General features: G+C 45.8%; 2 protein-coding genes across 8 annotated transcripts in view; one reads left to right on the forward strand and one right to left on the reverse strand.

The window, feature by feature from the left end:
• The window catches only part of LOC138761591 (sperm-associated antigen 16 protein), an 879,716-nt gene extending 874,387 nt beyond the window's left edge, over positions 1–5,329 (reverse strand). For all 4 annotated transcript variants that reach the window (XM_069933944.1, XM_069933945.1, XM_069933943.1 and 1 more), the window contains exon 1: positions 5,188–5,329. In XM_069933944.1, coding sequence (XP_069790045.1) covers positions 5,188–5,314 — 127 coding nt within the window. In that variant the 5' untranslated portion in view covers positions 5,315–5,329. The remainder of the gene's footprint in view (positions 1–5,187) is intronic.
• Positions 5,312–14,286, forward strand: part of ikzf2 (IKAROS family zinc finger 2) — a 199,189-nt gene continuing 190,214 nt past the window's right edge. For 2 of the 4 annotated variants that reach the window (XM_069933947.1, XM_069933950.1), the window contains exon 1: positions 5,313–5,663. In XM_069933947.1, the coding sequence (XP_069790048.1) occupies positions 5,488–5,663 (176 nt within the window). In that variant the 5' untranslated portion in view covers positions 5,313–5,487. Of the gene's footprint in view, positions 5,664–14,286 lie in introns of all 4 variants that reach the window. The other 2 variants (XM_069933953.1, XM_069933958.1) reach the window with 2 other exon arrangements.

Genomic DNA, 14,286 nt, shown 5'->3' on the forward strand with positions numbered 1-14,286 from the left:
TGGTGATACGAATGAGTCATTTGCTATATCATTTGCTGCAGGCAGCAAAGATAATAGAAGCATAATGGACTGAATAGAGCTGATTAGTAGCCAGCAACTCAATAGAGTTACAATCGTAACACAAATCACTTTCAACTTCCATGCATGTTCATTGATAATCCAAAAGGAGCAGGAAATCAAATGCCAATGCATCTGATCTCCCACTCTGCAGTTGAACTCACTACTTAGGACAGCTCCAGAGCACTGATATACTCAGACTTTTAGATGCAAAATGTCAGCATTTTGATATGTTTTCATTTAAAAAAAAAGAAAATTAATCATTTTAATTTCTTTACCTATTTATTAGTGCAATTTTAATGCTTTTGACAGCAGTGAGTTGTCAAAAGTTGTCAGGGTGTTCTTGGGGCAACCCTGAAATACACCTCCCAAGGTCCAGTTACCATTCAAAGCTCCTTTACTTTCTTGAATACCTCTCCATTTCAAGAGGTGAGCTGGGCTTGGGTTAGAGACCAGAAGAATCCAACCCATTATTTTTCAAGTTATTCTCATTAATAATGCAGTCTAGTATCTCAAAATCATGAAGTTACCAAGTAACCCACAGAGTCAATTCAGGCAAGGCTTGAGAGCTCCACCAGCCAGTGCAAGATTTTAAATTTAGCAAATGTGCATAACACCCTGCTCTTCAGAGAAGGTTGCTTATTCTTCCATGATGTACCTCCATTAAAACAAGTCATGGCACATATAAAATTAATTAGGTGCAGGTAATTTTAAAACCTCATCCATTTTTGGTTTTAAATTTACCACCTCATCACACTTCACAACAAAGCAAGATATTATTGTTCAGCTTGTTAATCAGCTTTATGCAGGTTTAGTCAGTGGCTGAATAACAATCAAGATCAAGAACCAGAGCTGAATGTTTTCCTTTCTGCTCCAGAGATGCCAATTATATTGCACATGCACAACCTCAGTTACCAGTTCATGTTGATTATTAAACTCCCTTTTGACTTCTCCACTTCCCATATATTTACATCTAATTTCCGAGAATTATATTACATAAACATCAAAAAAAGTTAAAAAATTGACAAAAGGAGGATGTTTCAAGTGATTACTCTCCTGTGAAGATTTCTGGTACATTAAATTTATTACAGAGGAAAGGCGCAATGTACAGAAAAGGGATTGTTATACATATTATAGAATCAGAGTCAGACTCCAATACAGCACAGAAACAGGCCCTTCAGCCAGAGTTTGCATCAATCATCAAGCACCTCTGTTATTCACATACATCCCATTTTATTCACAGCACATTACCTCAGCTCCCCAGATTGTCTTTTCTTTGGCTTGGCTTCGCGGGTGAAGATTTATGGAGGGGTATGTCCACGTCTGCTGCAGGCTCGTTGGTGACTGACAAGTCCAATGCGGGACAGGCAGGCACGGTTGCAAGGGAAAATTGGTGGGTTGGGGTTGGGTGTTGGGTTTTTCCTCCTTTGTTTTTTGTCAGTGAGGTGATTACTCACCTACACACAAAGGGCAATTTACATACCAAATGCATGTTGGATACTGGGATGCTGCAGAGAAAGTAAATAAGCAAATTCTATACTGGCAGTTCTAGAGGTCAGATTGATTAAGATGTGAAGCAAGCAACTCAACTACCTAACCTCTATCATTGTACCACCTAACAGTCACAGCACAAGAATATCACATATGAATAACCACATGAAATTATAGCATCATGTAATCATACAGCACTAAAACAAGCCCGTCAAGCCCACCTCCTCCATGCTGCCTGCCTATAATAATCCCATTTGCCTACATTAAGTTTGTATCCCTCTATACCTTTCCTGTCTAATGTATTTTAGACTCTAATTACATCTGCCTCTGCCACATTGTCTAGCATTCCAGATAACCACAATTGTCTATGTAAAAAAAATTTTCCTTCTGAACTCCTTTAAAAATGTTTTCCTTCTTAAACCTGCACCCTCTAATTCAAGACTCCCCTGTTCAGGGGAAAAAATTGACCATGTATGCCCCTTATAATTTTATAAATCGTTTTTAGGCAACGCCTCAGCCCCTACTTTCTACCCAGAATATGCCCAGTCTATCAAATTTCTCCTTGTAACAACAGCCTTTATACAGTGTGGTCTTTACAAAGGGATGCAGTGAGACAATTAACCTGCCTTCATCAGCAGGATTACGGTGGAGAGGGCTGGTAACCTCAAAGTTTCTGGACATGCAGATATGTCAACACATCAAGGCAACCATTAAGGAGGTATACCAATGCTTCTAATTTCTAAGGAATCAGAGGAATTTTGGCAGGTGTATTGAGATGGTATACTGACTGGTTGCATCACGTCCTGGTTAGAAGCTCAAAAGCCGAGGAACACATAAAGCTGAAGAAAGCAGCAGATGAACCCAAATTTATCACATGCACCAATTTCCTATCTAAAAAAAAATCAATACAGGGCGCTGCTTTAAGATGGCAGACAACATCGTAAAACACCCCCAGAGAAATTCATAATAGGGAACTAGGAAATGGGTGACCAATTGAATAGATTCTTTAATTTGCTATTCACTAAGGAAGATACACATAAAAGGTCAAGGTTCTATTATCACGTAATACTACATTTAGAATGTAACACAAATTAAATTCTTTAACTTTTGTCTACCGTAAGGCCGAAAGAGAGTCACCACTTTGTCAAGTGCCCCTCACGGAAACCTACAGCACCTGGTGTTCAAAGGCAGACTAATCACAGGCAATATTCAGTCTATATGTGGCATTCTGGGAGTACAAGGGGAAATTATCAGTTTTGAAATTATGCAAGTTCAATTGATGACACTAAAGAAGGGCCCTAAAAGTAATGGATGCATTAATAATTATTTTCCCAATATTCTCTACACTATGAATTAGTCCCTTTAGAATAGGATATTCAGAATCAGAATTTATTGTCATGAACAAGTCACGGAATTTGTTGTTTTGCGGCACCATCACAGTGCAAATATTCATATAAACCACTTTACAAAAAAATAAATAAAAATAGTGCATGAAAAGTCAAAGTAAGGCAATGTCTTTAGTTCACTGGTTATCAGGAATCTGATGTCAAAGTGGAAACTGTCCTTGTGCCACTGAGTCTTCATCTTCAGGCTCTTGTACCTTTTCCTCAATGGTAGCAGACTGAAGAGGACATTGCCTAAGTGGTGGGTGTCTTTGAAGCTAGAGTCTGCTTTCTTAAGACACTACCTCTTATAGATGTCCTCAATGGAGTAAAGTCTGAAGCCTGTGATGTTGCAGGCTGACTTAACAACCCTCTGGAGTTTTTTCTTGTCCTGAGCATTGGCACCTCTACACCAGACAGTGATGCCAATCCACTGCCAATAGAATGCTCTCCTGTAGAGGTTTTCAAGAGTGTTCAGGGACATACCGAATCTCCTCAAACACCTCAAAAAGCAAAGCAACTGGCAAGTCTTCCTCATGATTGCTTCGACATGGACACTCCAGGAAGAGATCCTCAGAGACGCTGACAACCAGGAATTTGATGTTCTTGACCCTCTCCCCTACAGAGTCCTCAATGAGGCTGGCAACTAGGAGTCCAAGGGACTGAAAACTAGTGCTCGATGAAAGGTCGCCTAATCTGTGTTCAGTCTCACCTCACATCTAAATCAAGTTCCATTTGCCTCTGTCCTGTCAAAGTTTACAACTAATAATCTACTGTATCAATAATATTTTCACTACTTGCCGCTCCAACAATCTGTGTCGTCTACAAGCTTATTAATCAAGCCACCTGCATTTTATCCAAATAATTTCTACATATTACGAACAACAGTTTCCAGTAATGATCACTTGTTACAGACTGCCAGTCAGAAAAACAGCTATCCACTAAAACAGTTTTGGATCTCGTTTGCCAAATTCCCCCAGGTCCCTTATGCTTGAGTTGTGAGAATAATCACTTTTTAAAAATGTTGAATACTTTTAAAGTGGGAAAGGTGATATAGAAAGAGAGCATGAAGGTGGGGGGGGGGGGGAGGGCGGGGGGGAGAGAGAGGTATTGAGAAAAATAGAACAGGAACTGGTAAAGGACAGACTGAAAAGTAGTGATTATGTGTGAAAGGGAAAGGCTGGGTTTCCAGGTGAATTAATATACTAAAAGTCAGACAATGGCTTTGTCTTCCAAACTTCTTTAACATTCCATATTGGATATTAAATAACCAATGAAAAATCAAATTTTGTGAATATGGAGTTCAATTTAACAAAACTGAACAGATTTTTTTTAAAATAAGAGCACACTTCTTTAATGCAAAAGTGCTGCAAGTGACACTGCAAATTTTTAGTAAATATCTTTCATGATTGCCACCAATCCTTATTTGTAAGAGATGGCAGATATTGCATCTGAATATGCAGATGGCTTGCTTCATCCCAAAGGATGTACAATTCCAATTCAAAATCAAATTTCTTCCTCTTTGGTCATTCCCTAAAATTAAGAAGAACTTGTTTTATTTCTGTAGATGCCAATGACATTTGAATTCTATGGCATGTCAGCAGACTCTACTAAACATGAGGCACGAGGTTCATGACAGAGTTGATTGGTGGAAAGAAAGATATTGCAGGAGAAGGGCGAGGGGTGGCAGTACTGAGAGGGTATGAGGCGGGTGGGAAGTTGCCATAGGGGTGGAAGGGCTAAGTCCCAAGAGGGGAACGTGGAAGGAGGAAGTGCTGGAGGGGCAGGGTGGCATGCCCAGATGGAATTGGTGGGGGTATGCCGAAAGGGGTGAGACGCCGGAAGGGAGGCAAGGACAGAGGGCACAATTCCAAGATAGGGGATATCACCAAGCGGGGGGAGGTCATTGGGAACTGAGGGCAAGGGGGATCACCATGAGAGGGAGAGGGGGGGGGGGACACCCCGAGGGGAGAGAGGGGGCCAAACACATCGAGAGGGAAGCGGTGGCTGGGGGGAAATCACCGAGAGGGAGGGGGGTGGAACCTTTGGCCGAGGGAAGGGACCGACTCTCTGCTGTGTAACCAGCGTTCCAACCGCCGGAGGTCGGCAAAGGGACGAGCTGGGACCCTGAGGATTGTAGAATCGGGGAAAGATGTTCCTCCAAGCGCAGGAGTGTATAAAATTTAAATCAGAGAGCTCTACGCTCCTCCACACGCGCTCTCAACGTCCTCGCCGCAACGTTTGTCTAAAAGGATACGCTGCAGGTAGTAAGCAGCATCTTCCTGCTCCACCGCCATGTTGGTGTCGGTTGTTCGCGTGCCGTTGCCATGGACTCCGTCGTCGCTCTCGCGAGAGTTCGACGCCACTGAGCGTTGCATCGCCATGGAAACGACGCGCCGCCCGCAAGGCGAGCGAGACAAGACCTTTGAAAGGATTATAACGTCGGCCGAATTCATGATTGAATTTACGACAATGTCTCCACACAACGAAAGTAGCTTTGGTTGAGAAAATGGGTGCTTTCTTGGCACTGTGGTAGCAGGCGGCCAACTTGCAGTGAATGCGTTTGTTTATTTATTTTACAATGTCCAGTTGGGCCCTGGCCGTCTCTTTAAACTTGGCGACATCAGAAGATGGCGTTGAGGAAGAAGCGTGTGAAGTGGGCTCGACAGTGGTAGGCAAGCCGCCGATCAAACGGTCCAAACAGCTAACGGGATGTAGATACACACGGACGAGGTAAGCGCTGCCTGTTCTTGATGCCGGCTGTGGCTGCCTGTTGTTACTGCCAGGTGCAGGTGCCGGCTGTGGCTGCCTGTTGTTACTGCCAGCTGCGGGTGCCGGCTGTGGCTGCCTGTTGTTACTGCCAGCTGCGGGTGCCGGCTGTGGCTGCCTGTTGTTACTGCCAGCTGCGGGTGCCGGCTGTGGCTGCCTGTTGTTTCTGCCAGCTGCGGGTGCCGGCTGTGGCTGCCTGTTGTTTCTGCCAGCTGCGGGTGCCGGCTGTGGCTGCCTGTTGTTTCTGCCAGCTGCGGGTGCCGGCTGTGGCTGCCTGTTGTTTCTGCCAGCCGCGGGTGCCGGCTGTTGTTTCTGCCAGCCGCGGGTGCCGGCTGTTGTTTCTGCCAGCCGCGGGTGCCGGCTGTTGTTTCTGCCAGCCGCGGGTGCCGCCTGTTGTTTCTGCCAGCCGCGGGTGCCGCCTGTTGTTTCTGCCAGCCGCGGGTGCCGCCTGTTGTTTCTGCCAGCCGCGGGTGCCGCCTGTTGTTTCTGCCAGCCGCGGGTGCCGCCTGTTGTTTCTGCCAGCCGCGGGTGCCGCCTGTTGTTTCTGCCAGCCGCGGGTGCCGCCTGTTGTTTCTGCCAGCCGCGGGTGCCGCCTGTTGTTTCTGCCAGCCGCGGGTGCCGCCTGTTGTTTCTGCCAGCCGCGGGTGCCGCCTGTTGTTTCTGCCAGCCGCGGGTGCCGCCTGTTGTTTCTGCCAGCCGCGGGTGCCGCCTGTTGTTTCTGCCAGCCGCGGGTGCCGCCTGTTGTTTCTGCCAGCCGCGGGTGCCGCCTGTTGTTTCTGCCAGCCGCGGGTGCCGCCTGTTGTTTCTGCCAGCCGCGGGTGCCGCCTGTTGTTTCTGCCAGCCGCGGGGTGCCGCCTGTTGTTTCTGCCAGCCGCGGGTGCCGCCTGTTGTTTCTGCCAGCCGCGGGTGCCGCCTGTTGTTTCTGCCAGCCGCGGGTGCCGCCTGTTGTTTCTGCCAGCCGCGGGTGCCGCCTGTTGTTTCTGCCAGCCGCGGGTGCCGCCTGTTGTTTCTGCCAGCCGCGGGTGCCGCCTGTTGTTTCTGCCAGCCGCGGGTGCCGCCTGTTGTTTCTGCCAGCCGCGGGTGCCGCCTGTTGTTTCTGCCAGCCGCGGGTGCCGCCTGTTGTTTCTGCCAGCCGCGGGTGCCGCCTGTTGTTTCTGCCAGCCGCGGGTGCCGCCTGTTGTTTCTGCCAGCCCGCGGGTGCCGCCTGTTGTTTCTGCCAGCCGCGGGTGCCGCCTGTTGTTTCTGCCAGCCGCGGGTGCCGCCTGTTGTTTCTGCCAGCCGCGGGTGCCGCCTGTTGTTTCTGCCAGCTGCGGGTGCTGCCTGTTGTTTCTGCTAGGTGTAGGTGCTGGCTGCAGCTGTTATTCTAGTTTGATCCCCCTGGGTTGTCCTTTTCAGGCAGGGCCGAATACTCAGTCAAGTCCCAGCTTTAGTTCACACATTCAGTGAGCTTGCAACTGTTCGTCCTGCTGGCTTCTTCTCAGGTGTCAGGCAGGCAGCAACCTATTTGCATTCAACAGGTACTACTTCCCTTCCCCCCCCCCCCTACCAACTTCAGAGTTTCTTTTACACTCTGCCCTGTGGCTCAGGTGGGCAGAGAAGTGGCAGATGGAGTTCAACCCAGATGTGTGAAATGATGCACTTTAGAATGTTGAACTTGAGGGCTGAGTGTGAGGATAACGGCAGGATTCTTAACAGTGTGGAGGAACAGATGCGTCTGGATTCCAGGTTGCCAGGCAAGTTGATAAAGAAGACTTCTGGAGTGATGGCCTTCATTTGTCTTGGGATTGAACTGTGAGGTAATCTTGCAACTCAATAAATTCTCTTCAGTTCTTACTAACACTTGTTCAGTTCTGGTTGCCTCATTACAGGGAGCATATAGTTATTTTGGAGAGTGTGCAGAGGAGATTTACCAGGATGTTGTCTGAATTGGAGGACTTCATGTAAAGCAAGGTTTTCAGAGCTAGCACTTTTCTCTTTGGTGCGAAGGACAATGAGGTGACTTAATAGAGGTGCATAAGATTATGAGGTGGATAGCTAGCACCTTTCTCTCAGGGCGACAATAACAAATACCAGAGGTTACTTGTTGAAGGTGAGTGAGGGAAAGTTTAGGGCAGATATCAGGGGTAAGTTTTTACACAGAGAGTGGTAGATGCCTGGGATGGATTGCCAGGAGTGGTCCAATAGGGACATTCAAAAGGGTCTTTGATATGCATATGATGTCAAACAAATGGAGAGAGGGAGGGAGAGAAGAATAAGATTGTTGTGGTTTACATGGAGATTTGAACAACATCGTCGGCTGAAGGGCCTGTACTGAGCTGTAATATTCTGTTTTATGAAACCAAAAAGAATGAATTCTCATTTTAACGTCAGCCACTGAGATAACCTGAATTCAACCCCCATCCCCACTCCACCCAGCCCCCATCCCCATGATATACAAGAAACACTCAGAAGATCAGACAGCATTCTTCAGTGAATAAAACCGTTAATTATTTGCTTTATTGTCTTTTAATCGTCTGTGATTGAAAGGGTGAGGGTTCTGATGAAAGGTCACCGAGTTGAGATGTTTACTGTTTTCTCTGTTGATTGACCCACTGAGTGCTTCTAGCATTTTGTTTTAATTCACATACTTAAGAGTATTTATAAAATAAACGTACTTTTTTATTAGACTGCACTTGGATTGTGGATAATTTTAATGCCTTGAATGAAACACACAGATCTTGTATTCTCGTTCCACGTGAACTTTGGGCATACAGCGCATTAGAACATGACCGCACACAAACAGGCCATCTCAGCACTTTTAGTCTGTGCTGTACTATTTTTTTTTTGCCTGGTCCAATTGTGAGATGGTTTGTAGAAAAATATCCGCGCAGTAAAAATGCGCTGAGGTCTTTCATTTATTTCCCCTTTCTTGACCGCGCAACAGAAACTGACTACAATGCCGTTGACCAAATTGGAAATCGCTCTTGATATATTATCAACATAACTCAGCAGTTTTGTTTCAAAGCTATTGCATATGTTACCTATATTGATTTAAATCTCAATTATATTTCACATCACGGAAGTGACACTGCCTCGTTCAACCCACAAAGCGGCAGTGCTCTCTTATTATTAATTCTTTGGACACAGGCAGCAACGTCGTCATTACGCCACGAACCTATTTCCAGCTCGCTGTTGCTGAAAGACAAGAAATATCCGCACTGCAAGGTGCATCATTGTATTAATTCTTATTGCGAGCGATTGTGTTCAGTCAGATCGATAGCGGAGTTGAATTGTTCACGCTGTCACATGACATAAAACGCGAGTGGAATTTTAGAGTCCCGTGTTGAAATAGCAGATCGGGTAGCTCGTGAAAGCAGAATCAAAGTTCGTCTTCCGAGACTTTTATTTCTCTGAGATTAAAGGGTTTTAAGTTAACTTAGATGACAATATTGGTTCCCTGGTTATTGGGGGTGTGGAAGGAATGGATAAAGTGGAAGACAGATTAACTGACAAAAGGCTTGATAGTGCCTTAAGTTCTACTTCAGTCCCAAACTAGCCTTATGCCCTCTGAATCTTTTCACTGGTGATATCGGTCATATATATTTTTCTGCTGAAGTATGCTCTGGTCATTTCCGAAATTCTATCAGCTGAGATGAAATCCTGATATTCAGATCAAACTTTTTTTCTTTGAAAATATTTTGAGTTTAATAAAAAATGCACATATACAAATGCTGGAATATAAGAAAAGACAGATAATTTGTACTTCTCAAATAAAACCTTGATCATACATACAATTGTGTGTACCCTTCATCACATTTCTGATCAGGACAGCATTTGTTTCATTTGACAATCTGGCCTCTTAACTCAGACCCTGGACACTATTTTCTTCCCAGTCAACCAAACACCAAGCAATAAACCATATTTTGCCAGCTCTTCTCTTCATATCTTGACTTCCTTGACTCCAATCTCTACCTGCACAACTTATTTTCTGTATTATGCCATTTTAACAGTTAGAACATGAACATAGAATAACACAGCACACAAGTAATATACTAACCATGATGCCAATCAAATGAATACCAGCTGCCAATGTTTTATCTCATTTTCTTTTTTACTTTGATTTCCCAATACATCCCTGTGAACCAGACCATAAAAATTAACCTAGATTTTGCAACATTAACACATTACATAAAAATGTCCATTCAAAGGCAGCATCATTTCACTCTATTGTAGATATTTATTTTATTTCACCCTTTGGCCTCCCTTTCCCTCTCTGGCACTGAAACTAATGTGCTTTCTCTCTTTCTCAGTTCAGATTCTTAAAAAAGGGGTTGACCTGAAGAAATAACTCATTCCATTTTCACAGACCCAGCCCGACCTTCTGAGTTCTTCCAGATTTTCTTTTTATTTCCAGTATTCTGCAGTTTTTATGATTTTAATAATTACTGACATATCCTTAAATTTCTGATCCACTGTAGCTCATGAAGCAGTTTCATTAACAACAGGAAGAATAAAAACAAACTGAAGTCTGCATGAGTGAAGAGTTCTAGACTTTTTCCCCATTTCATTCTGCATTGCACTGCCACCCTGATCTCTGTCTTGGGCGTTGTATGTTTTTAATGATGATGTATTTATTATTACAATGTATTTATGCAACTATCTTTCCTAAAGAGAAAAAATACAAATTTACATTGAATAATATATACACAAGGTAGATAATCATAGTAGATAATCCAAGTACATAGAAGACAGACCAATTTATCGTGTTGGAGCAGTCAGTAATTAGTGTTTGAAGGTGAGCTTTAAGAGCCTGATGGTTGTTGAAAAGCAACAGTTTTTGAATTTAGAGGTCCTAGTCTTCAGGCTTCTGTACCTTCTAGGCAGTGTCTGCAAAGGATGGGAGATCAGAGCCTGTAATGGGCCAGGCCATGTTTGCTATGTTCTGTTTGTATCCCTTAGCAATTGGATGAGCAAACCAGGCTATTTCGCAACTGGACAGTATATTTTCCACAGTCCACCTGTATAAAGTTGTTTGTCAATATGCTAAATCTCTTCAGATTTCTGGAAAAGTATGGAGATTGGTGTGCCTTCTTCATGGTTGTTTTGATGTGCTAATTCTAGGAAAAATCTTCTGATACATGGTCTAGGAACTTGAAGATATAAATACTTGCACATCCTCAAGGCGAACCGGCTCCACTTGTATCGCCACGTGGCAAGGCAGCCATGGGGAAATGGCATCATCAGAGGTTTCTCTCTGACTCCAGTATCCCTTCCATCGTGCACCCTGGGCAGCGATTATGATGTCACAATGCACCAGGTGACTAAGCTCATGCTGCCCTTAAAGGGGTGTGCTGAATCTGAATAAAAACAGTCGTTAACGACCCTCAGTGTAGTGGGTGTGTTTCTTCCACTGCTCACACCGACACAGTGGTGACACCGACGAGCCCAGACATTTTTCTGGACTCAAAATGCCATGGATTCAGCAGAGGATAATGCTGTCTCTATCAAGCTTCCCCCCTTTTGGACCCACCTACCTAGAATGTGGTTCGGGCAGGTGGAAGCGCAATTTCAACTCCGCAACAACTCCTCAGACGCCACAATGTTCTATCAGGTTGTGAGTGCTCTGCACCAAGCTACGGCAGCAATGGTGGATGACATCATCCACCACCCCCCGGCTACGGGCAAGTACACCGCCCTCAAAGACCTGCTGCTTGGAACTTTTGGGCTAACTCCCCAGCAACGGGCTTCCAGGCTCCTTCACCTAGATGGGCTTGGGGACTGTAGTTCATCGGTGCTGATGGACTAAATGCTGGCCGTGGCTGAAGACCACAAGCCTTGTTTTCTCTTCTGCCAGATATTCCTGGAATAGATGCCGGAGGACATCCAGCTGCTCTCGTGACCGACCTGGATTATGAGCGACTGGCTCAGGCACAGAGAAATGATGCGGAGACAACGGCCTTGCATTTCTGGCCTCAAACTCAAGGATGTCTGGGTACCCAGCAGCCTGGACACATTGCTCTGTGATGTCTCAACAGGCACACCACGACCAGTGGTCCCACCGCACTGGAGGGCTAAGGTTCTCAGTCTGATCCACGACCTCACACATCCAGCGATAAAGACAACCATGCGGATGGTTGCGGGGCAGTTTGTGTGGCATGGGCTGAAGAAGGAGGTGGCGGAACTAGCCAGGAAGTGTACCAAGTGCCAGACCACCAAGGTCAAGCGACACATGCAAGCCCCCATCCAGAACTTCGACCCAGCGGTTTGCAGATTCCAACACATCCACGTTGATGTCATCGGGCCCCTGCCGGTGTCCAAGGAGGCTTGTTACCTCCTCATGGTGGTGGATCGGGCCACAAGGTGGCCAGAGGCCATCCCGATTATGGAGGCCTCTGCGGAGATGTACACCAGGACTCTGGTCAGCCAATGGATCGCCCGTTTCGGAGTCCCGGCGCACATCTCTAGCGATAGAGGGGCACAGTTCACGTCTGCCCTGTGGACTCAGATGGCAAAACTCCTGGGGGGGGGTCAAGCTCCATCACACCACAGCATACCACCTACAGTCCAACGGGTTGGTGGAGAGGTTCCACAGACACCTGAAGGCATCGCTTATGCCAGGCTCTCCATACCAGACTGGGTGGACAAACTACCCTGGGTCCTCCTTGGGATTAGGACGACACCCAAGGAGGACCTGCAGTCTTCAGCAGCAGAGATGGTCTATGGTGCACCGCTTTCCCTGCTGGGTGAGTTTTTCGGCCCAGACCTTGACACCACAGCCACCGACAAAAACCTGCTGGCGGACCTACGCAGGTGACTGGCCTCACTAGCACCCCCACCCCCGGCATGCCATAGCACCCGGCCATTTCATCTCCCCAAAGAGTTGAACTTGGCCCAGTTTGTTTTCGGGCAGAGGGGACCACAAGGTGCACCGCAACAGTGACTGTACGAGAGGCCTTGGACCGGTTTGGCAGAACCTTCATCCTGGAAGTTGGGAGGAAGAGAGGAACTTTTTATGGTGGACTGCCTGAAGGTGGCCCATCTGGACTTATCACAGCCGGTACAGATGGCTGTGCCCAAGCGCCGGGGCCGTCCGCTAAAGCGACAGGACGTGTAGCCAGTTCTGGGGGGGGGGGGGTGGTGTTGTGGCACACAGCTTCATGGCAAACTGGCCCCGCTTGTATTGCCACGAGGCAGGGCAGCCATGGGGAAATGACGTCGTCAGAGGTTTCTCTGACTCCAGCATCCCTTCCAGCACACGCACTGGGCAGCGATTATGATGTCACAATGCACCAGGTGACTGAGCTCATGCTGCCCTTAAAGGGGCGTGTTGAATCTGAATCAAAACAGTCGTTAACGATCCTCAACGTGATGGCTGTGTTTCTTCCACTGCTCACACCACTACACCCTCTCCACCCTGTCCAATCAATGCAGATAAGTGTGTGGCCCTTCAGCCTCCACCTTCCTGAATTGAATTCCTGTCGTTGGAACATAACTTCTTGACTCAAATCCGCATAGAAGAAAACTCGATTATTTTGAATCATCAAGGGTGATTTTCTCTGTTGTGCATTTCTAATAGCCACTCGTAAAATTATTTCTCTGTCGTAATAATTCAAACAACAAACCAAAACAGGTCTTGGACTTTGACCTGAAATGGGTCTTCTACGCAAGGCTCTGTGAGAGCCTTGCGTAGCCTCCACCTTCCTGAAAAGGTAATGTTGCCGATTTGTACTGTTTGGAGTGTACGGATGTAGAGGGATGAATAGAATCCCAGATCCTTCAGTTTGATCATGTTTTGCTGGTTGACGGTGTTGAACACCAAGACGAAGGTGTTTTTGTGGTCCAGGTGATCTAATGCAGAGTGGAGGGCCAGCATAATAGTACCATACCATCTGGTCTAATAATTGATCTAATACTAAGGCAAAATTCCACATTATATTCAATTTTAGATGAAAACACTATATGCATTTTTCTTTTGCTTCTTGTCAAATCCCACTCTTTTGCCACACGGTCATCCATTTTAGTGGACTTTTCTTCCCCATCCATCATCCTCAATGGTTTCTTTTTCCTGCATCTACATTTGCTTAAAACCTTTAACAATTTGACACCTGATTTAAAGTTTTTGATCTGAAATAATATTTCTCTCTGCAGTACTCAAAAGTGCTGAAGAAGATACATAGGTTCTGGAGCATCCATGGAAAACAAAAGGCAGTCAACTTTTTGGGCTTGAGCCCCTCACTTCCAGGATGCTGCGTGATCTGTCAAGTGCTTCCCATTTCAGATATTGAGCATTAAAAGTATTTTGCTGTTGGAGATTTTAAATCTTCACCGAATTCTCTAGGGGTTTCTTATTGCTGATCTAGTAATTTAATTTGACTACTTTAAAAATATACCTGAATTCTTCAATAAAATTTCTACCCACCCCCCCCCCCCCCCCATCCCTCATATATCCATTTGAGATTGCATAGTAATGGTGCAAAGTTTTGGCCAATAGAAACCTCATTTCTTCTAATGAAGTTTGAAGCTTTTTTTCACCTAAAAGTTTCCTGTCTTTCAATGTGTAGATTAGTTAACTGATAGCAATAATTTTCAGCATTTACTGTGAAGTAGA

The sequence above is a fragment of the Narcine bancroftii genome, chromosome 4 (assembly GCF_036971445.1).
Source record: "Narcine bancroftii isolate sNarBan1 chromosome 4, sNarBan1.hap1, whole genome shotgun sequence".
NCBI classification, from domain to species: domain Eukaryota; kingdom Metazoa; phylum Chordata; class Chondrichthyes; order Torpediniformes; family Narcinidae; genus Narcine; species Narcine bancroftii.